Below are 22,063 nucleotides of genomic sequence, written 5' to 3'. Positions count from 1 at the left end.
CGCAGACTCAAAACATATCAATAGTATACGATCCACGCTTGGTTGAATCATAGATGTGGAACCCAGGCGGATACAGAGGGCCAACTGTAAATATCTAAAATTTTATGACTTTTCAAACTGTGAAACTCAAATTCAGAAAGTATTAGGTTTTTTGTTTGTTTGTTTGTTTTTTATTTTATTTATTTATTGGCTGCGTTGGGTCTTTGTTGCTGCACACGGACTTTCTCTAGTTGATGTGAGCGGGGGCTGCTCTTCATTGTGGTGCGCAGTCTCCTCATTGTAGTGGCTTCTCTTGTTGTGGAGCACGGGCCCAAGGTGCGTGGACTTCAATAGTTGTGGCACATGGGCTCAATAGTTGTGGCTCACGGGCTCTAGAACACAGGCTCAATAGTTGTGGCACACGGGCTTAGTTGCTCTGTGGCATGTGGAATCTTCCCAGGACAGGGCTTTAACCCATGTCCGCTACATTGGCAGGCGGATTCTTAACCACTGCTCCACCTAGGAAGTCCAGAAAGTATTAGTTTTTATCCCTACCAACAGAGGAATATTTCTCCACACTCCTGCCGATACTTCACATTTTTTTTTAATTAAAAAAAAAATTTTGCCAATTTGAGTGAGAGTAGAGCCTGATTTTTTTAATTTGCATTGCTTGATTACTAAAGAAGCTGAACACTTTTCCTGCATTTATTATTTGTATTATTTTTGCAAATTACCTTTTTACGTCTCTTGCCCAATTTTCCCCTTCAGGTACTCACTTTTCTTACTGATTTGCAGAAGTGCCTCATGAATTTAATAATATTCATTGTTTTGTCACATTGTGAGCATTTTCCAACTTACCATTTCAATTTTAACTTTATTTCTGGTGATTTTTGACATACAGGGGGTTTATATTCTTTTTCCCACGTAATCTACCAACTCAGCTTTTCTTTTTATAGTTTCTCCTTTTGGTGGCACTATTAGAAAAATATTCCCAAGTTGAGATTTAAAAAGGTTTCTGATAGTTTATCCTGGCACCTTCATCATTTTCTTTTTTATACTGAAATGCTTTATCCATTTGGAATTTATTCAGGTGTATGACATAAAGTCTGGATTTGTACTTATTTTGCTTGAGATGATTAGACAGCTGTCCCAACACCATTTTACTGAATTAATTTGTCTCTTCTCCACTGATTCTAAAGGCTGCCCTTTTCATATACCTCCTCTCCACTCACGCGCCCGTCTCAGGAGATCTCAAACTCGGCATACCCACAGCTGAAACCACAATATTCCCCTTCTGTCCAGTGTTCTCCAGCTCTGGGAACGGCTACTTAGCTTATGACTCAATTTTCATGTCAAGAACTTGGCTATTCCTCACCCCTGCCCTCTCCATCACCACCTCTCTCCCCGACACACATATAAAATCACTAAATTTTATGTCTAACTCTACAGCCACAGCTGTAGTCCAAAACGCGATCTCATCTTTCCTGGCCTGCACCAACCTCCTCACTGGGCCCCCAATCCACTCTTGGCCCCTCCAGCATGTTAAGTATAAATAAGGTCCCACCTCTTCCCTACTTTCAACCTCCGATGGTTTCCACTGCTCTTAGAACAAAGCTAGAGGGAGCTCCCTGGTGGCCTCGTGGTTAGGATGCCGGGCTTTCACTGCTGTGGCCCGGGTTCAACCCCTGGTCAGGGAATTGAGATCCCGCAGGCCTCATGGCACAAGAGAATGAAGCCCGAGTTATTTATGTGACGTGGAAAGCCTGTGGGATCCAGCTCCTGCCTACCCCACCTCACACCACACTTCTACTCTCATGCAGTTTCCCGACACACGGGCCATCTTTTCACTCCTTGAAGTCTCCCGGTTGCTTTTCTACTCAGAGCCTTCACATGCAATGTTTCTTCCATGTTCCATGCTCATCGCCTCCCTGCCGCACAGGATTCCTCTTCCTCATACACGTGTCTGCCTAACCGCAGCTTATCTTCAGAGCCCAGCTTAAACATCATCCCCTCAAAGAAGCCTTCCGTAACCCTCCTGACCACGTCAGTTCTCCCTGCAAAAAGGCCCTCCTTGCACCTAGCACTTCTCCAGGGTAGCACTTCTCACAGGTGTTGCTATTATAGATGTTACAACAAGATCTCCCTCGGGTGGCAGTTCTAGTAGCCAGGGCTGTCCCCAACTTGTCCACGGCCCCTCCCAGACAGCTGAATGCATGTGCGCCCATAGAGACTCATACACTCTCAAGTCAAAGGCATTACCCTTCTGTCTGCATTCTAACTATTACAAGTATACTCTCCCTCCTAAGGTCTCTAGCCATGCCTGAGAAGAACCCTCTTTGCTAGGAACCAGCAGTTTCCACCTAGAGAGCCCAGCACTATTTCTGATGCTACCTCTTAAAAGCATTCACAAATGGCAATTTTTTGCTCAGAAAGTACCCTCAGACCCACAGATGCTGGGGTGCCGCATTGGCTATCTGCTAAACGTGTCCTGACATTCATTCATTTTTCCCTCCACTCATCCAGCAGGTGTTTACTGCCCAGCTGAGCCTCATAACTGAAAAACTATTTTTATTATTCTACCCCCTATATGATCATGTCTCCCAAACCAACTCTAGTTGCCTATTATTCATTTGCTTTTCCCATGAGGTAACTGCTGTCACCGTGCAGGGTCTAGAAAACACCAGTCAAAAGCAAAGGAACATTAGAGTTCAGTCATCCGTGCTGCTTCATGACTGTCAGACAAACGCACAGCTTCCTTCAGACCCCTTTGTAACAGTCTGATATACCACCGACACCCCCATCCTGCAGCCTGTTTCCCCAGCCCGAGCCTGAGGGTCAGTTAGAGACAAGAGAAGAAACTCAGGCCCAGCCTCAATCCACCCCTGATGCCCACACACAAGGAGCTGCCATCTCACCTTCCCTAAAAGTCCTTTAGCTCTGGTCCACCTGACAAAAGCAGCTTTCCAAAAGCATCTTACATTGTGACTGGAAGAAGCTTGAGAAGCACAAGACAAGGAGCATAAAACTTCAGTAAGGGTCCGGCAGCAACCTAAAGCACAGTCCCCAAGGAGGACAGCTCCCGTGCTGCAGCTACAAGACCCCTGCCCCAATCTGTTTCACACCGAGCCCAGCTTCCTGCTCCAGAGTCCCTGCTCACTGAGACCAGCTCTCTCTACTCCTGGCACCAGAGCTGTAAGGGGGCCTGCAACGTGGCACCCACCTTTCAGATTTCTGGCCTGGACTTCAAGGCATATTCTCCTTACCTTTTCCTCGACACTAGCCCCTCCCTGAGTCCTCTGACCCTGCCTCAGTCCATGGGCTTCCCCAGCTACATCACCACTTTTGCTCCATAGCGAGGCTTTCCAATCTGGAGGGATGGAACCCCAAAGGCATTTCTGGTTAAGGGAGGGCTAGAGATTTTCTATTACTAATCACAAAATTCTATTTTAATCTTCTGTATGTGACTTAACTAAGAACTAAGTGATCAGTCAACTCTCTATGTCTTTAAAAAACAAAACTATTTACAAAGCTGAAAAATAAATAAAAATTTTTAAAATGATTTTATCTTTCAGTTCAACAGTAAAATACAATCATTCTGAAAAACTATACCACGTTGTAACTATACGTGCTGATAAGGGGGACATGAAGCACACATGGCAAGTGACTCATTTTGCTGCCTTTGAAAGGAAGCACTACTTTGCATCACTTTCCTCTTTGCTAAATAGCCAAGGTCACACACTGGTGTTTATTAAAATAACCAACAGATTTGTCTCTTTGACATGTGCCAATCCGATGGCAACGAAGACTCTGAAAAATACAGACTCCCCAAGCCATTTTTGTGAATCAATAGAAAGCTTCAGGCTAGGAGGCAAACGTGCATTTCACTTTATATTAATCAAGTATAGTTGGCTGGACAACAGCTTGTTTTTCACGCTTTTATTTACAAATTCCACTTTATTACTTGGCTCTTTCAATAGCAGCTCCTAAAAAAGAGACCTTTTCTCCTCAAGTACTTGTGCACGTCAGCCTGGAGTTTTAACACATCTTTTTTTTGGGAGGCAGCTTCCTCAAGGCGGGGATGATTTCAACTCACAAAGCCCAGGAAACTGACATCAACGATGAGACTCCATCGTTCGTGCTGCCCTCAGCCTCCAAGAGCAGCACCGTAAAACAGCTTGTAAAATGACCTTGGAGACTACATTTTAACTTGCCAGTTAAAGTTCTGGCAACTGCAGATGATGCTCTAAAGGAGCCGTCCTGACGTAACATAACATACTTCACTCTAAGTCACAACTTCTAAGGAACTTCAGGGTAGCTTCTGGGCCAGAAAATAACAGGGGACTAGAGTCACACAGCATGGGTTTGACTCCTACCTCCACTTTTCACAACTTGTGCGGCTGTGAACAAGTCACTCAACCTCCCTATGCCTCAGTTTCCTCATCAGCCAAATGGGTGCTGTTTACACCAGATTCCATTCTTCACTTCTTACTTTAATCTCATCTCTAATGGCCACAGCTGGGGATCTCTGTGCTAATGGGGGATACAGGTACAAATTTCTTCTGTTCACTCTGTCTTATTTTCCTTCCACTTCATGTGCATACCTGTAGACTTGGGATTAATAATAGGACAGAAACATGAAAGAAGCAGAAGGCAAAACAGGGTTTTACTGATGAATCTTAGTTTTTACGGCATCAAGTGTGATGCCAGGGACACAGAATTGCGTGGTATAGAATACTTAATAATAGAAGAAAATATTTGCAATATATTAAGCAGGGAGAGACAGGTTGGAAAACTGTACATGTGTGTGAACACAAATATGTGTGTGTGTGTGTGTAATCACCCATAAGATCCAAAATTATGCATAAAAATATTGGAAAAATACACACCAAAATGGTAAGTGTGGTTAGCAGTGCGTTATAAGATTACAGTGACTTATCTTCCTTCTCTATGTGTTTCTGAATCTTACCAAGTTTCTACAATTAACTAATAAACCTAAAAATCAGAAAAAAAGGGTTTTTTCCCCACATTTTTCCCCCAGAAAACAATGTTCCTAATGAACTTGTATTACATACAAAATCTGTAAAAGTGATAACGGTCAAAGCTAATACTTATTTGGCATTTATTATGTGCCAGACGCCATAGTAAGTATATTGCGTAAAGTATTGCCTTTAGTCCTCACACTCTTGGATGTACCTACTCTACAGGTTCTGACCCCCTGCTTCCCAAAAACCTAAGCTTTTCGTTCTTGATTTTTACATCTTCCATGCTCTTCGGACTCTTACCCTTTGGGGAGGAGGATGGAAATAGACAATGTGTTCCCTTCTTGCCTGAGGTGACAGTCAGGCACTCACTATATAGAGGGTATCTCTGCTTTAAACAGAGGGGTCAGGGGAGCACGCCGGGACTAGTGCTGACCACTAGGTTACCCCTGTTATGGGATCTCACAGCACCTTGAACCTCTCCCTCCTGACCTCTCTGCTTTAATTTGCTTGTTGTTTGGTTGCTTCCTACATGCCCGGCACTGCTCTAAGCGCTCTACATCTACTACTTTTCTTCTCAGGGTGATTGTCCCCATTTTAAATATAGGGAAACTGAGGCCTAGAGAAGTTAAGAAGTGTGCCCAGGGTCACAGAACTAGTGAGGGAGGGAGCTGGGGTTTGCCTCTGGCTCTCAAGTCACCACTCTCCAATGAATGAGTCAATCATGAAGGTACACTCTCCGTTTTCTAAAACTCCTTCTCTCTCATTAGGACTGTTTATTTTTATTTCCCTAGGTACTAAATTTTTCTGACGAATTTTATTTCTAATATTTTAAAATTTTATTGCTATTTTGAATGGATTTTTTAAAGTTATATTTTCTGATCGCTTGAGATACTCAAGAAAACTGTAGAAGTCTGCACGCTTGCAGCCCTGGCAAAGTTAAGGTACGCTCCCTTTAGCTGTTATAACTTTAGCTGATTCTCCATTATTTTAGCTACTTAATCTCTTAATTTCTAAAATAATAATTTTGACTCCTCCTTTCCGACATGAAGATATCATCATTTTTTCACGTTGTCCAACTACATTGTCAGGCTCTCCCAAAACTACATTAAATAACATGAGAGCGGGCAACCTTGTCCTATATTTTATGTTACTGGAGATGTTCCTAGTGGCTCAACATTATGTGTGACATTTGTGGGACTTCCCTGGTGGCACAGTGGTTTAGAATCTGCCTGCAACGCAGGAGACACAGGTTCGATTCCTGGTCCCGGAAGATCCCACGTGCCACAGAGCATCTAAGCCCGTGCACCACAGCTACTGAGCCTGAGCTCTAAAGCCCGTGAGCCACAACTACTGAGCCCAGTGCTGCAACTACTGAAGCCTGTGTGCCTAGAGGCTGTGCTCCCCAACAAGAGAAGCCACCACAATGAGAAGCCTATGCACCACAACAAAGAGTAGCCCCCATTCTCCGCAACTAGAGAAACCCCTCAGGCAGCAACAAAGACCCAATGCAGCCAATAAATAAATAAATAAAATGACATTTGCTATTGGCTTGACATGTTAAGCCAATTGGCTTTTTCATGTTAAGGAACTAGTCTTTTACTAAGAGTTTTTATCAGGAATGGATCCTGAATTTCATTTTCAAATTCCATTTCAGTACTGAGAGAATTATGATTTTCCTCCTAGCAATTCATAATCAGTTGTTAATATATTTTCTATCATCAAATCATATTTTCTATTCAGTTTCTACTTGATCTGGCTGTAGAGATTTTTTTAATACACCAAAATTAAAATTCACTAATTTTGTTTCACTGATTTTTATTCTGCTTATATTTGATTTTTTATTTTAATTTGAATTTAATCAGAATTTTTACACTACATCCACAGATATTCACTGCCTGCCTTCAGTCTCTCTTTACCAGCTCCACCTCTGGCCCAATCCCTCCTCTATGACACCAACAGAGCCACTTTTCCAAATCACAAACATGGCTCTTTCTCTCTTATACTCAGAAATCTGCAACACCTCTGTGTCCCCTGTGTGATAAAGTGCGCATCTCTGAGCACCATAACTATTACCTTTTATAATATGGCCTCAACTACCTTTTGATCTTCATTTCAATCATGATCCCAAAATGCCCCTCACCTAGGGCTCTCTTCTCACAATTTGCCTAGAAGGTCCTTCCTTATTTTCTGCATGGGGACACCTGTTTACTTTCTTGGGCCAACACAGCTGCCACCTCTTCTAAGGCCCTGACCAGTTCTCCTGCCTCTTCACCCCAGTGAGTATGAACCTCTCTCCCGGGCCCTGCCACAGCCCAACGTGTACACTTGTGCGTGGTCACTCACAGACGTGGCAGTAACCTACGTCTATGGAGGGTCAGATGGTAAAAATATTAGGCTTCCCAGGTCACATTTGATCTCTGTTGCATTTTTCCTTACATTTTAATCATGTAAAAACCATTCTTGAGACTTCCCTGGTGGCGCAGTGGATAAGATTCTGTGCTCCAAATGCAGGGGGCCCAGGTGTGATCCCTGGTCAGGGAACTAGATCCCATATGCATGCCACAGCTAAGAGTTCACATGCCACAACTAAGGAGCTCATGTGCCGCAACTAAGGAGCCCATGTGCTGCAACAAAGGAGCCCATGTGCTGCAACTAAGGAGCTCTCCTGCTACAACTAAGACTCAGTGCAACCCAATAAATAAATAAAATAAACATTTAAAAAATAATAATAAAAAAATAAAAACCATTCTTAGTTCACAGGCCATTAAAAAAAACAAACAAAAACAAAAACAGGCCACCAGCTGTGGGCTGTAATTTGCCTGTTCCCGGCTTATAAATTCATCCCTTCCACTGGCTATAAGCCCCTGAGAGTGGAAACAAGCTCTAACTCAGCTTTGTATTCAGTTCCCCAGCTCCTGGCACATAGAAGGTATCAAATTACTGAAGTCAGCTGAACTGAAACAGCAATAACTAATTGATCCTGAGGAGTCAAACACATTCTTGGACAATTTCAAGTCTTGAAATATCTCAATAAAAAGTCATTTTGCATTTTGAGTCTCTTAGGCAGCTGGACATTAAAAGTCAGCCATATCCCTGGGTGAAGGGAGAAATAGCTGCTTTCTGCCTCATTTAGTATGAAATTATATGATGTTCAGCCAGAGAGCCTTTCCCTACCCAAAGGCAGAAAAAGTGCTTCTCCTGTGATACAGTTGAAAGCTAGACTGCTCCCTGGGCCCCCATACAGAATATAACTCTAGTAAACGTCAGCTTCTCAAGTAACCCACTCAGTTTCTCTTCCCAGAAAATCACCTGGACTTGGGATGCTGTCGTGAATACTCGCCAGGTACCCAGCCTAGCTCTCAGTGACTCATTTGCCTCCCATCTCACCAGCACTGGGGAGGAAGCATTTCTCTGAGTCACTAAACGCCAAAGAGACACTGGCGTTATTGTTATCATTGCCATCACTCTGTTCCCAGGTTCTCCCAACCAAAAATGTTCTAGAAGGGAGATGATCTCCCCGCTCTGGTGAAGGAACCAACACTGTTAAGTTGTTAGCAACGAGCCATCATCACTCTGTGGGCTCAACTCCTGGCCTTCTGGGGCTGCCAATAGCATGAGCCAGGGAGGAAGCCAGGAGCAGACAGAGCCACTGCTAAGCAGGAAACGGCCCTCTGTGCACCTGCTCTGTGAGCCCAGAGTCCAGTACTAAGTTTCCAAAGGACTGAGAGAAACTCGAGGCAAATTCCACTCATACCTACATCAGGCAGGCCCCATCTGGGCCCAGGCAGGCAGAGCACCAGGAGGTCCAGACGGCATCACCCTTCAAGCCAGGCAGGGCTTCTGCGTGTCTGTTTAGAGCAGGAGCCCGGCAGCACCGAACCCCCCACATGACAAAGCTGGCCAAGGGCTGGATGCGCTGTTGGGATCTCCCCCCACAGGCCAGGTTCAGGGGAGGACTCCAGGTCCAGAAAGCATCTGGAGCAAGGAGCAGGAAGGAGCCAGTCAGAGTGGGTCACCTGCATGGGGCAGTTACACCCAGCGCTGTCCCCAGTTCCTGGGCACCAGGTAGGTTTCGGCAGTACAAATCCCAAACCCCGCTTCCCAGAGGAGGTGAGCTACCTAGTGTGCTCCAGAACAGATAGGAGGGTGCCAAGAGAGGGCCAATGAAAACCCACTGTCCCCAGACAAAGTCAGCAGCCCCGAAGGGCTAGGTCCTGGCTATGACCTTGGCTCCGCATACCTTAGTTGTTCCCAGGAGAGGCCCTCATTCCACACATCGAAGCTCCTGAATTCAAATGATCTGTGTGTGAACTGTCAGAGCTAAGACTCAGACCCTGCCCAGCACCATGTGACATCAGCCCAGCCACCTCCAGGCAACCAGGGGAGCGAGGGTGTGTCACTCGACTCAGCACCCTCACCCACCCATGGGCAGATGCCGCTCTGTGCTTCCCCTCGAGAAGCTTCCCAAGCACATTTAAACCCGCTTGGTGCAGTAAATACAAAATCAGAAGAGGTAAGAAGAGGACTCAGATTACAAAGGAAAACGAAAGAGGTGAGAAAATGTCAAATGTGGCACGTGCACAGGGTCTGGGTCAGCATCTCTATTAGCTTGATGTCGACAGGACCCAGTCGAATCTCCTGAGCAGATGTGTTTATAAACACCCTTTCACCCTGACCTGTTTATAAACAGAAGAGCTTCCTTGCTCAAAATCCCCCTTGGCTCATAACACATTCAGAAACGCCAGCATCACTTACAGCCAGTTAGTAATGCTACACCACGTTCTACGTTCTCTTCACACAGGGCCTCGCCACACTAGAAACAGTCACGCTCTAGTGATTAAGAAGAGAGACACGTGCTCCTGAAAAGTAGGGGATGTGGTTAAATGGTGGGACTGCAACCTACACGTGGAAGCAAAGAAACCAACCAAAATAAAACTTTAAATCAGTACACTAACAATGCTTTACTAATCATGCAAAAAGTAAGGATAGAAAATATAGAATAGAAGGCATGGTACGTTACCCAGAAGCCCTGCTAAAGACCGCATGTCCTTCTCCATCAGCATGTAAATCTCTTCCTCTGAGAAGCGGCCAATGCCGTGGCCATGCATCTCGCGTTTCACGATTCCTTTCGTTATGTGGCACACGATCCACCTCAGCAGGTTACTGAAGGGACCGCCACCACTAAGAGAGAGCATCTTCCGGGTCTCATGGAGATTGTCCACCCACTGGCAATAAGCTAAGGTCCTGGAATTGCGTGGAAACAAGTTACTACTGTGCGTTAGATACATAGCAGGTCCACAGGGTCAACCCCAGCGAGGGGTTGGGAATTTAGCACTCTCAGGGGGACTGAATCATTGCGGCTTTTACAAAGAGCAGCCTGCATGGCAGATATTAAAACAGACTCTAGTCCATGCCTGCATGAGGGCCTGTGGGAGAAACAGGAACAAACGCAGATAGCTTTCCATGCTACCGTCCCACCAAACCTCGCCTGCAAGGTGCCCACAGACCACCCCACCCTGCGCCACCCCCCAAGGCCATGCTTCTGCTTTCTCTCAGGCAGCCCCACAGAAAACAAGTAGAAACCAGCTTTAAAAGGCTTTTAGGCAGGACAGTGAGTACCTACGTGGGGGGGCTTGGGGGGGGGCACGGGGAAGGAGGCGGCAGCGACTGGGGTGCTGGCTTCACTCTCTTTTGATCAAAGTAATGGTTACACAGGTCTATGCTCTGTGATGTTTTTAAGTGTTTATTGAAATATAGCTGACATAATGTGGTGTTAGTTTCAGGTATACAGCAAAGTGATTCAAGCATATATATTCTTTTACATTCTCCTCCATTATAGGTTATTACAAGATACTGAACATGGTTCCCTGTGCTATATAGCAGGTCCTTGTTGGTTATCTATTTTATATATAGTAGTGTGTATATTTTAATCCCAAACTTCTAATTTATCCCTCCGCCTCCCACTTCTGGTAACCAAAAGTTTGTTTCCTATGTCTGTGGGTCTATTTCTGTGTTGTAAATAAGTTCATTTGTATCCCTTTTTTAGAATCCACATATAAGCCATATCGTATGATACTTGTCTTTCTCTGACTTACTTCACTCAGTATGATCATCTCTAGGTCCGTCCATGGTACTGCAAATGGAGTTATTTCATTCTTTTATATGCTCTGTGTTAATTAATTGAGTTGCACATTTTTGGTTTGTACGCTTTGTATATGCATTTTACATTTCCTGATATAAAAGGATTTTTTAAAAAGAAATCTTTTTGCCTCTTTGACAGGATTAGGGAATAGGTATAGCTGTCCATTTTTACTATAAACCATGTGAATTTATAAACAGTACATAAATGAGTCAATCTCCAGAAAGGCAGCTCTCTGCTTCCGTTTGTTCCCCAGGACCCTACAGAGAATACAAACACACAAGGAGCTTGGTTGGATCCGTCTCCCCATCTGGGTAGTGCTCACGGCAAACACCGGCCCAGGGGCTCCTGCGTGGTGTGTGCGGACGGCTAGGCAGCTATTTGCTGCTCGTGTGCTATGCTGGCTGCAATACCCAGGCCTTTACTGATTTTATTCTCTGAACCTGGGCAATCGCAGGAATGTTTTTATGGTTCATAGTGTTTCCCTACTGGAGGCTAAGAAAAACGTAGCTGTGGGCGTACAGGCAGAAGATGGTTTAGCTTTTCTCACGGTGAGCAATAGAAGCTGTACTGGAGTCGCCTCCACGCCCACTGCTGGTTGATAGAGCAGCAACGGTCACTTGGAAAACATCGGAGGAGTGAAAATATTTTTTACAGAGAGAACGCAAGGGATGCTAGCCAATTCTAGCTACTTTCCACCTCAAGAAAAAGAAACAAAAGTGGAAAATAAGGCCCTGAAATTTTGATCATTTTATGTAGTTCTATTCTTTTCAGTCCTCTTCCCTCTAAAGTATGAAAATAAGAAAAAAAAATAGATTTCTCTAATTTTTTAAGCCCTCCTGATTTTTACTGAAAAGCCCCACAATCAATTTTAACATACTCTATACTACAACCATAACTCTTCTTTATTAGCTTTTTAAAAGATGCTCACAAATCTTGTTAGAAAGATTTGTGTACCTCTTTTTGTAAGGATCTCAAAATAAAGTATTGAGGAGGCAAGAAATTTTGACTGAAAAGAGGAAAAACTACATCACAATGGTAACTAATGTGTAGAGAGTCAATATAGCTTTTGATAAAAAAAGATTTCATGTGTTCCAGTAGATTCTTTACAAACATGCAAACAAAATGCTTTTCTAGTTGCTCTTCTTTTTATACCTGCAGTAATTAGGGTGTCAATTTTCATATTCTATTAGAATAATCAGCATTTTGATTCTAACTATACTAGATCTAAATTCACAATAAAAGGCCTACACTGTCCCTGATTATTTTGGAAGTCAGTGATCTGAGAATAAAACTAAATTATCCTAAGTTAAGCATGACCAGCTAATAATAGCATCCGGGAAGCCTCTAAAGTGTAAAAATGAGGAATATGGTGGCTCTAGATGGACAGATGGATGTGAAGAAGAATACATTCATTGTAGACAAATTGCACGGATTTTATCATAAGCACAACAGATCCTGAAGGACGAGCAGAAGTCCACCAGGCAGAGCACAGAGAGAAGGCAAGTGCGTGAAGAGCCCTGGCTGGTCCATGAATTGCAAAAACTTCAGGACAGGCGGGTGGTGTCCGGGATGCCTGAGGGAGCCTGTAAGAGCTGAAGCTAGAAGGGTGGGCCAGGATCGGGTCAGGAGGGGTCTGATGCAAAGGATGCTAAGATTTCTTAAAAGCAACGTTTAACCACTGACAGGTTTTAAGCAGATGAGAAACATAATCAGAGGGGTGGCAAGGTGAGGAAAGGACTGGAAGTGGAGAAACCAGAGCAAGTCATCTCCCAAGCTGATGGTTGGAGTGGACGGTAACCAGTAACGGCACACACGAGGTGGGACGGGTTCAGGTGATGAAAGACGAGTTAACCTGTTGCATTTGAAGGTTCCCTGGAACCGCCAAGGGAGGATGCCCTGACGGTTGAGACTTCAGAAGATAGGTTTAGACTCAAGATAAAGAATTTATGGGCAGGGGCACGGGGTGGCAGTTTCAAAGCTGCAAGAGGAGCTGAGGTCGCCTAAGAAAGTTTCTAGGGTAAGGCGTGGTTTGGGGGAAAATAGTTCAAGGGCAAGTGAGGAGACTAGAAGGCCAGCTTAGAGAGAAGTAGGGACACTGCTCTCTGTGAGATGGAGACGTGAGGGGCTGTGGAGAGGTTCCAAGTTTCCACCTCATGAGCTCGGACTCCTCTGAGAGCCGGAAATGAGGACACATGCAGAAGACGAGAACACAGAAGTAGGAAGAGAGTCTGAGAAGACTAATGGGTTAGAGGAGCCGGTGGGGAGGGAAGAGGCAGCTGTTGTCTGGGCCACACAGCTGAGCAGGGAAGACACACACACACACACACACACACACACACACACACACACACACACACCCCTGCCCCCGATACAATGGTGTAAGGTTCTCCACCTGTGTTAGCAGGTTGGCTGCAGGGCATGGAAGAAAGACTGGGTTGATTCTGCAGCTAAATTTTGCAGCTAAAAGTAACGTGAGAAACTGTCTGGCCTTCCACCCTTCTCTTTCCCACCCTGCTCTTGATTTCTTCCCTCTCCTTCATTCCCTGTGTCCAAAACTGTAGACCAGTGTCAGGGAAGAGACACAAATGAGGGCCAAGCAGGCTTTTCCAGGGTCAAGCTCCATGAAGTGCGTATAAACTACAATATCAAAGAAAACGGGTGCTTCGTGGATTCCTAAGTCAATTTCTACAGGTTAAAGACATCGCTCACACTTGTTTCCATGTCATGAAAATCACAAATCCACATCCCCCCACGTGCAAGCTTCCTGAAAACTCTTCACGTGGAGGGGGTCTTCCACCCTCACCACTCCACCGAAACCACTCTTGTCCAAGTCAACAATCCCTTCTTGTTGCAAAGTTCAAATACATTTCTTTCCATCCTTATCTTTCTTGAACTCTCTGCAGCATCCAACACTATCAACCTCTTTCTTAGAACGCTCCCTCAGCTTACGTCTCAGCTTGCTTTTCCTCTCACCTGTAACACTGCCAAGATTTTTACCTTTATTCCTTCTGCCTTCTTACACCTCACTCATGGGGCGATCTATTTTTCACACTCATGATTTCAAAGTGAGGACTCCCACCTCCACATCCAGCCCATGAGACCCCTGTCCTGAGATCCACGGAGCCACGTTTAGGGAGCCTCAGGAACTCAAACCAACATTTCCAAAGTTGGATGCATCCTCTTCCTTCCTTGCAAATCTGCGACTCTTCATCCCAACTAGAAAGAATCCCAGGCGTTCCTCCTCACTGCTCCCCACCCCTCACGCCTGACGGCCAGTCACCCTGTGGCTTTGCCCTTTTCTCCAACTCAGTTACCACCGTAGTTCAGGCTGCATCACTACTCAACGCCGTGGGGGAAGGGCTCCTCGCAGGTCTCCTGACGTCTCCTCAAGGCCCTCCAGAAACCCATCTCCCCCGAGGCAGCCACAAAAAGCTTCTTCAAACACAAATCGAACGGTATCTCGCTGCTTCTCAGTCATTTATTCGCTCCCCACTGCTGCTTGGCTTGGCAGGCCAGCCTCCCACCCCTCCCCACAGCCTGAGCCCAACACCTGCACTGCCTCCCGTGCGGCCGCCACGCAGAATGACACGTGCCTCCCCAAAAGCCTCTTTCTTGCCCCTAAACTTCTGCAGATTGCTGCCCCCTCTGCCTGCACATCCCCATCGTCCCCTCCCACCTGGCGCCTTCACCCGCCACGCTGACGGGCCCTAGATTCGGTCGTGACACCATCTCCTCAGGAAGCCTTCCCCACGTCGCTCCAGCAGGTGCTGCCTGCCTGTCCTCGGTCCTTCAAACTCTCCCCCAACTCTGCCCACTGTGCAGGCTGGAGGTCTCCCTCCCCTGTGAGCCACCTGAGGACAGAGACAGCACCTCATCCCTTTGCTTCCCCCCACATCCAGCACCGTACCAGCCACAGGTGGTCATACATTCACTAAACTTGCTGAAAGCATGAATTAGTGTTGAATGAAACGTCTTCACTTCTAAGCCAGCCACTGCTAAGCAGTGTTTCTAAGGGCTGACAATATTTATACAGAAAAATGGAAAGAGAAATGCTTATGGAGAATGAAGAACGAGGGGCTGTAACCGCTCTCTTCTGGGATCTGCCTCTTCACTCTCCCCTGGGAAGAGGCCCACTGCACAAGGAATCATGAATTATTAACTGGAGAGGATGGGGAGGGCCAATCTGGAAACTAGACCAGGCTGAGCAATTAAAATAATTTCCCATTCTGAGAGCCTCTTTCAGGAAGTTGACGCTCATTTTCTTTATCGCAACTAACCTATCTGTTCTCTCCTACAAAATGAGGTCAAAGAGGTCTTGTTTTGTTTTGTTTTGTTTGTTTTGTTTTGAATATTGATTATCTTAGAAGAGAAAACCCTGCTCCAGTATTTTTAAAGCAGATTAGGAGGGCAGGAAAGAAAAGCAGACCTCTGATGCTTTAATGAAGATATCCCTCATTATAACTAACTTGAGGCCTGGCCTGTGGCAGAAACGACTATTAGTACATATGTGAGAAAATGCAAACCACGGGAAACTACTGTTTGATGAATGAGTCTCAGCATACGGCCTTCCCGACCATGAGATCACCTTTTTCTGGATCACACGACATCCTTGCCATCTTTTGCTTATACTCTAAATGCTCAAGGGTGTGGGAGCATACGATATGCTTCCGTAATTTCACCACGCTTCCCAGGCATTAGATTAGCCTCTCCAAACAGGGGTCCTCACTACATCTAAAACTGGTGGGGAGGGGGTTACAAAAAAGAAAGTGGGGGGACCACATCAATCGAGTTGTAATCAGGGAGAGAGAGACTCCTGGCTTTTAGAAAAGATTCTAGGGTAAGTCATTTTATTAAAACATCTCATCTCTCCCATTCACCGAAAGCCAAACTCAAAATTTAAAAATTATGGCCAATCTAAAAGTGAATTTGAATCTTCTGTTCTTACACCTGTATTTTTATGGTTGAAACGGTTATGATTATAAACAGTTTGACAACAGTGCCCTGCACACTTCCCTATGACGTTGGAAGATGCTTAAGACGCTCAGTAGTGTCCACCAGGGGGCAGTACGTCACACAGAAGAAGCTACAGTGTCTGTTACCAAAACTCAATTTCATTCTGGTAATTTGACCCCACCTCTCTCAGACTTTGCTTTATACCAGCTTCCTTGCATTAGATCTAACTTGAGCATCCAGTGGAACAAAGGGGATAAAAACCTGTCTCCCTCATCTTCAATGATAGCTTTTAAATGCAAGTGGGACATGACTGTATGGATTTCAAGTGCAAGAAAAACCACTTTATAGCTGTATGCTTTTTGAACAGACCTAAATCAGAGCTTCAGAATTATGTGATGTTATATAATGACAGCTTTCCAGTGTCTTTGCTTTTCAGAAAATCATTTCTGAAGTGGAGTAGTTTTAAAGTTTCAGGCCAAATTAAACATATCTGAAATAATTGAATCAACTGAGTCAATTGATTCTACCTCTTCCACTTCCGTAAGTATAAACACAACCTTAGAGCTAGTTGATGGTCAGAATTTAACAAACTCTCATGGAAAGCTCACACTTGTAATATTTTCCTACATATTGTGTTCAGTTTCTTATGCTGGCCCCCGGTTTCCACAGGTACACGTTTTCTTACCAGGGGTTGCAGAGCTGGGGTGGGGGTTCTCCACTGGGATTTAGAGCTCTCAGGAAAGCCTACTGAGGATCTCCCCAAAGCAAGAAGCTGGCTAAAGGTTTGGAAACCTTATGAAACAGAGAAACTTTGTTTTTCCTTCTGCTGATAGAGGCTAAAAGAAATGGGAGGAATTAGGATTTTTTTTTTGAAAGTTCACTGGATATTTGTATCTCAATCAAGACCTGACCTCCCCCCTTCACACTTCCTTCCTCAAAATAACCCTTGAGGAGACATAAATGAGAAACAGTAGCTAACCCAAGAAAGTTTTTTTTCTTTTAATTAAAAAGAGAGAAGAATCTACGTATGACCTAAGCAACCCAAGCACCTGGGGGTTTGTGGTCTGTAAAATTAAGATTCTTCCCCACTGGGCTTCCAACTCCCAACTCTCCCTCCCACCCCTCCCCATCACAGCCCGCCTTCCATTATGTTAGTAGGAACCCTCTCATTAGGAAGAGAAGGGGAGGGAAGAGCAGAAGATGAACTTCTACCAGGAAATAAACATATATAAAACGTCACTAACACCCAGAGCAAGAAGCAGTGACGGCTGGTACTTGGAAATCTTGCTGGATCAAAGTCTTTCTAACCGGAATATAAATTTGAAGAACCACTACAGAACCCAGAGTGCAGCAAAAATACCAACATAAATGTAAGGCTTTCGGCTTTTCAGGCATCTGACAAAGCGCCAGCTCTCCACATGAATGGGCCCATCCATTAAACAAGGTAGTGCTTTGGGTGGGGCCTCAGCAAGGGAAGGCACCAAGGGTTTGGGTGGCCCTGTGCTGGTTCTTCATTCCCCTGCTCACTGCAAAGCGGGAACTGAAACCCGGCAGGCAGGTGAGACGACTCTGTTCCCCCAAAGGCTTTTCCCTGAGGCGAAGCGCATCACCTGCACTCAGGCTTTTTGGTCCACATTGCAACCCCCCGCAGCCTTTGAGAGGGAAGGGTCAGCAGTTCTCCAAAGCTATTATAAGGAACAGACCCGAGTTCATCCCGGGCACATGGAGTCTGTGCCACTCTCTGCCTGGCTCCCTCCTTCCTCCCACCCCCTTCACCTCTGCAGTGAGAAGGGAAAGAAAGCGGTGCTTCAGGTCAGCCCTGGAATAAAGTGAGCAAGAACTGAAAGTGGAAAAAGAAAAACAGAAGATTACAAAATCGAAGAGACACGTTTTCCATTTAGAAAAAGAGCTGAATGGATGAAGCAGGAATATGATGACAAAGTATCTTCTACAATCAACCCCACAGTGAGTGAATCTCTTGGTATAAGAGGTAAAAGCTACTAGGTGAGCAATGACCCAGGAGTAACAATTCATGCCCAAAAAAAGTGGCTCAGCAATTCTTCATTAAAACTTTGGAACAAGATAAAGTACAGAAATCAGAGAAAAAATGTCTCTTATCTATTGGAGTGTACAGAAAGATGTTAAAACTCCAGAAGATGGATGAAAGGAAAAGAAAAAACCCACATATCAATGAGCTTGCAAAGCAAGAAGAACCAAGTCTGCTTAACTCACGCGATGTTACAGCCGGCACGCCGCGTGCACAACAGGGGCACCTCATTCACACTGCGTATGATGCTTCGGACTCAGGGACTATGGGCTAGGAGTCAGCCAATCAGGGCAAAGTACAGGCTAGGGGCCAGCCAATCAGAGCTGTTACTCGGAAAACAGTGATATGCTTTACTTAAGGATCATAGAGAAGCTCTTATCATCCAAGGAAAACTGACAGTCCTCTGCCAAAGCTTGCTTAATTGATTTCACCTGAGACTTCTAACCTGCCTTAGTCTTCTGTTCCCTCCTCTGGGGAGCTGATGTACTATTGCTTTAATTCAGCAGTTTCTATTGATAAAAGCCCGGTCTACTGAAATACTTCCCTCACGGCAGTGACCTAGATTGGGAGTCAGCCAACTAGAACCCACAGGCTAAGAAGTTTTTGTGTTTGTAAGTGGTTGAGGGAAAATATCAAAAGATACAGTATTTGTATTCAATGAAATTCAGATTTCAGTGCTTTTGTTGTTTTATTGAAGCACCATCACGCTTATTCATCTGTGTACCATCTATGGCTGCTTTTGCACTAAAATCCCAAAGTAGTTGCTACAGACACTTATGGCTTGAAAAGCCTAAAATATCTACTAGCTGGAACTCAACAGAAAATGTCAACCCTGCTCTAGATATCCAGAAACTTAACAGTCGTAACTTTGACCCCTACGTCACTCAGAATGTAGAACACTTCGGAAATGGTGGGGGAAGTGTCTGGAAAGTGAGACAACTTGGTTTACTCCAAATGATGGGGACAGGCCCTGGACACCCCCCAAGGGGGACTCACCAGTAGAAATGCTCTTCCACCATCTTGGTCACCGCCCTGGAGATGGCTCTTTCATGAGGACCAAGGTTTTTGTTTAAATTCACTCCAAGTTTCTCTTCCAGAAAGTCAATTATGAATTCTGTCCCAGAAACTTTTTCATGATTATACTCAATCCAAGGCATTTTCCCTTGAGCAGAAAGTTTTCCACCAAAATAGTTCTAAGCAGAGTAAATTTTAAAAAGAGAAAAACAATGTTTTATTTAAATTTCACCGTATGATTAACAGAAACAAACATTCCAACAGTATATTTGATAGTGAGTGCACTACTCAAGTGAATGCACTCAGCATATAGACTCTTAAGGAAATAAATGGTTACTCTTGGAAAAAAAAAAAAGATTTATCTCACATGAAAATATTACTTTACTCCCACAGATTTTATTATGGGTTCTGGCTTACTGCTAAAAAAAAAAAAAAGAGCAGGGAGAACAGGCAGTGTTGAAATGATTCTGATCCTGGTAAGAGTCAGTCTAGTTATAATGTATGAACAATCCAAAAATGCAAAAATTGAAAATAAACCATGAGGAGACTTGTACTGACCAAGCTAATGGTCAAAATCTTCACTTGAAACCCAGTAACTTACCTTTGAAAATGCTTAATACCACTACCCTACAAACAAGTGGTCCCAGAAATTGTAACAATTAGGTGTAACAGAGTGTGTCCAACAGACTGAACTCCAATGCCTGTGAAAATGAAAATTCCTGGGTCACTGGGTCAGAATCCTGGGAAAGATGCCCAGAAATCTGTGTTTTTGACAAGCTCCCCTTTGATTCACACCCATGCTAGAAGCTTACAGTGTCTCAGAGTGGATTCTGATCCCAAAATGGGGTTGGGTAGAGAGGTGGGGGTGGAGTGACTTTATAAAAACTCAGAATGACAGAGTAACATCTTCCGCTCACTGTAAAAAAAAGATCTTAACCTCATTAATGGAGAGGATTCTGGGTAGATGGAGTCCACAGCCTGGCAAGCAGAGGTGCATCCAGATTTAGCCACTCCTTGGCCAGGCACTGTTGTGCAGTGAACAACCTGCACAACTATACATGGCAGTCCTAGACATTACTTCTGATGTTGAGAAATGTCAAGTCTTAAAAGTTGACAGTACATCAGACATTTTTATAATTTGTACACTAAAGATGTGAATTTACCATATAACATAGCATGTTTCAGATTGTTCTTGATATCACCCATATTCTCCTACCACGTCCCCTTCTAGACTCTTGTCATGCACAGATGGACATCAGAGGGAACTGTCTGCAATGCAGATGAGATGCAGGACCTCTGCTGCTCAAAATTACCCAACAGCTTAATGGGTCTAGTCTAATCCCCCTCACACAGCAGTCTAAGTCCATACCATCTAGTCGCTGCCCACCTGCCCAGCCTCTCTGCTGCCAGTGCCCCTGGTCTCCTGAATTCCAACTGCCCATACCCAACCAAGTTCCAAGTCTTGCCATATTTCTGACTTTGTACCCTCTTACCTTGTATAGGAATCCTTTTGTTTAACCTCTGCAAAGTCCTATTATCCTCAAGAATTCAGTTCAAATTTCACTTTGTTGGTGAACCATTCCCTCAAAGTGCAATCATTATCTGCCTTTCCTCCATGCTTCCACCGTGCAATGTGTATTCCCCTCCCCTTACAGAATTACTGTTTCTATATCTGTCTTTCCCTCTAGTCCATCCCTTCCCTGAGGACTTGGTACATTTTTATCTAGACCATTTTTTCATTGGACTAATAAACATCACTGATGAACTTTTATGGAAATGAAAGTTCTAGTAGGTTTTCATCATCAAAATTTTTATTTTGCTTACTAGATAAAAAAAGCAGGAGATAACATTTTAGAGATACTATATCTAAAAATTGGATGAATTTCAAAAAATATCTTTAAAAAGAAACACAAAAGTGTCCAAAGTAATTGGCAAAACCATGTGTGAGATGCAGGTGATCTTTTCCCATGAATTTCAATTTTTCTGAATGTGGTTATATTACTTTTAAAATAAATATATATAACTTTTAAACAATACTTAATTTTCCTTAGCTTCCTTAAACATATTAAAGAACTCCTGGTCTATTTTTTTTTAAAGATTCATTATTTTATTTATTTACTTATTTTTGGCTGCTTTGGGTCTTCCTTGCTGCATGTGGGCTTTCTCTAGTTGTGGTGAAGGGGGGACTACTCTTCGTTGCTGTGGGCGGGCTTCTCAGTGTGGTGACTTCTCTTGTTGCAGAGCACAGGCTCTAGGTGCGTGGGCTTCAGTAGTTGCAACACATGGGCTCAGTAGTTGTGGCTCTCGGGCTCTAGCGTGAAGGCTCAGTAGTTGTGGCGCGTGGGCTTAGTTGCTCCGCGGCATGTGGGATCTTCCTGGAGCTGGGATCAAACCTGTGACCTCTGCATTGGCAGGTGGATTCTTAACCACTGCGCCACCTAGGAAGCCCTTAATTGTTTTTAAAAGGCACAGGGCAAAGAAGGGGCAGATGGTAGAACTCCCTGGGCCTAAGATAACCATTTTCCTGTTGCCTACCCCACTGAACACCCTCTTCATTTATTTTCCATGGAGACCTCACAGGAGAAAAAACACTCCTATGTCACTCTTTTCCTAAAAAATATACTTAATAAGAAATAATAATTTTGGAAGGGGGTAAATGGTCCCCTTCTCAAAGGCCCTGCTCCAGGCTTCACAGTGAGGCATGTGTCCAGCTGCTCCAGTTATGCTAACTAGATGCAGCTGCTCTGAAACATGACCAGAGGTGGTTAGGCTGCTGGTAGGGACAGGGCTGGAGCAATTGGCGCTGGACGGCTTGAAGGCAAGAAAGGAAAGGGCAGCACCGCCTGACAGCGGCTGCAGCACCAACAGCAGGAGGACTTCAAGGCGGGCGGGAGCACAGGAGATGCAGAAAGCCACCAGAGGCTGCAGAGCACCAAACTCAGCTTT

The 22,063-nt window shown here is 44.5% G+C and overlaps 1 protein-coding gene across 1 annotated transcript in view; it reads right to left on the bottom strand.

Moving 5' to 3' along the window:
• FAXC (failed axon connections homolog, metaxin like GST domain containing) overlaps positions 1-22,063 on the bottom strand; it is a 63,735-nt gene that overhangs the window by 31,667 nt on the left and 10,005 nt on the right. The window contains exons 3-4 of the mRNA XM_057739197.1: positions 19,100-19,296; positions 9,982-10,205 (exon numbers count right to left, since the gene is read on the bottom strand). Coding sequence (XP_057595180.1) covers positions 9,982-10,205; positions 19,100-19,296 — 421 coding nt within the window. The remainder of the gene's footprint in view (positions 1-9,981; positions 10,206-19,099; positions 19,297-22,063) is intronic.

This window comes from Hippopotamus amphibius, chromosome 6 (genome assembly GCF_030028045.1).
Source record: "Hippopotamus amphibius kiboko isolate mHipAmp2 chromosome 6, mHipAmp2.hap2, whole genome shotgun sequence".
Classification (NCBI taxonomy): Eukaryota; Metazoa; Chordata; class Mammalia; order Artiodactyla; family Hippopotamidae; genus Hippopotamus; species Hippopotamus amphibius.
Note: the sequence above shows the minus strand (reverse complement) of the source record. Positions and strands in the feature narration are given on the sequence as shown.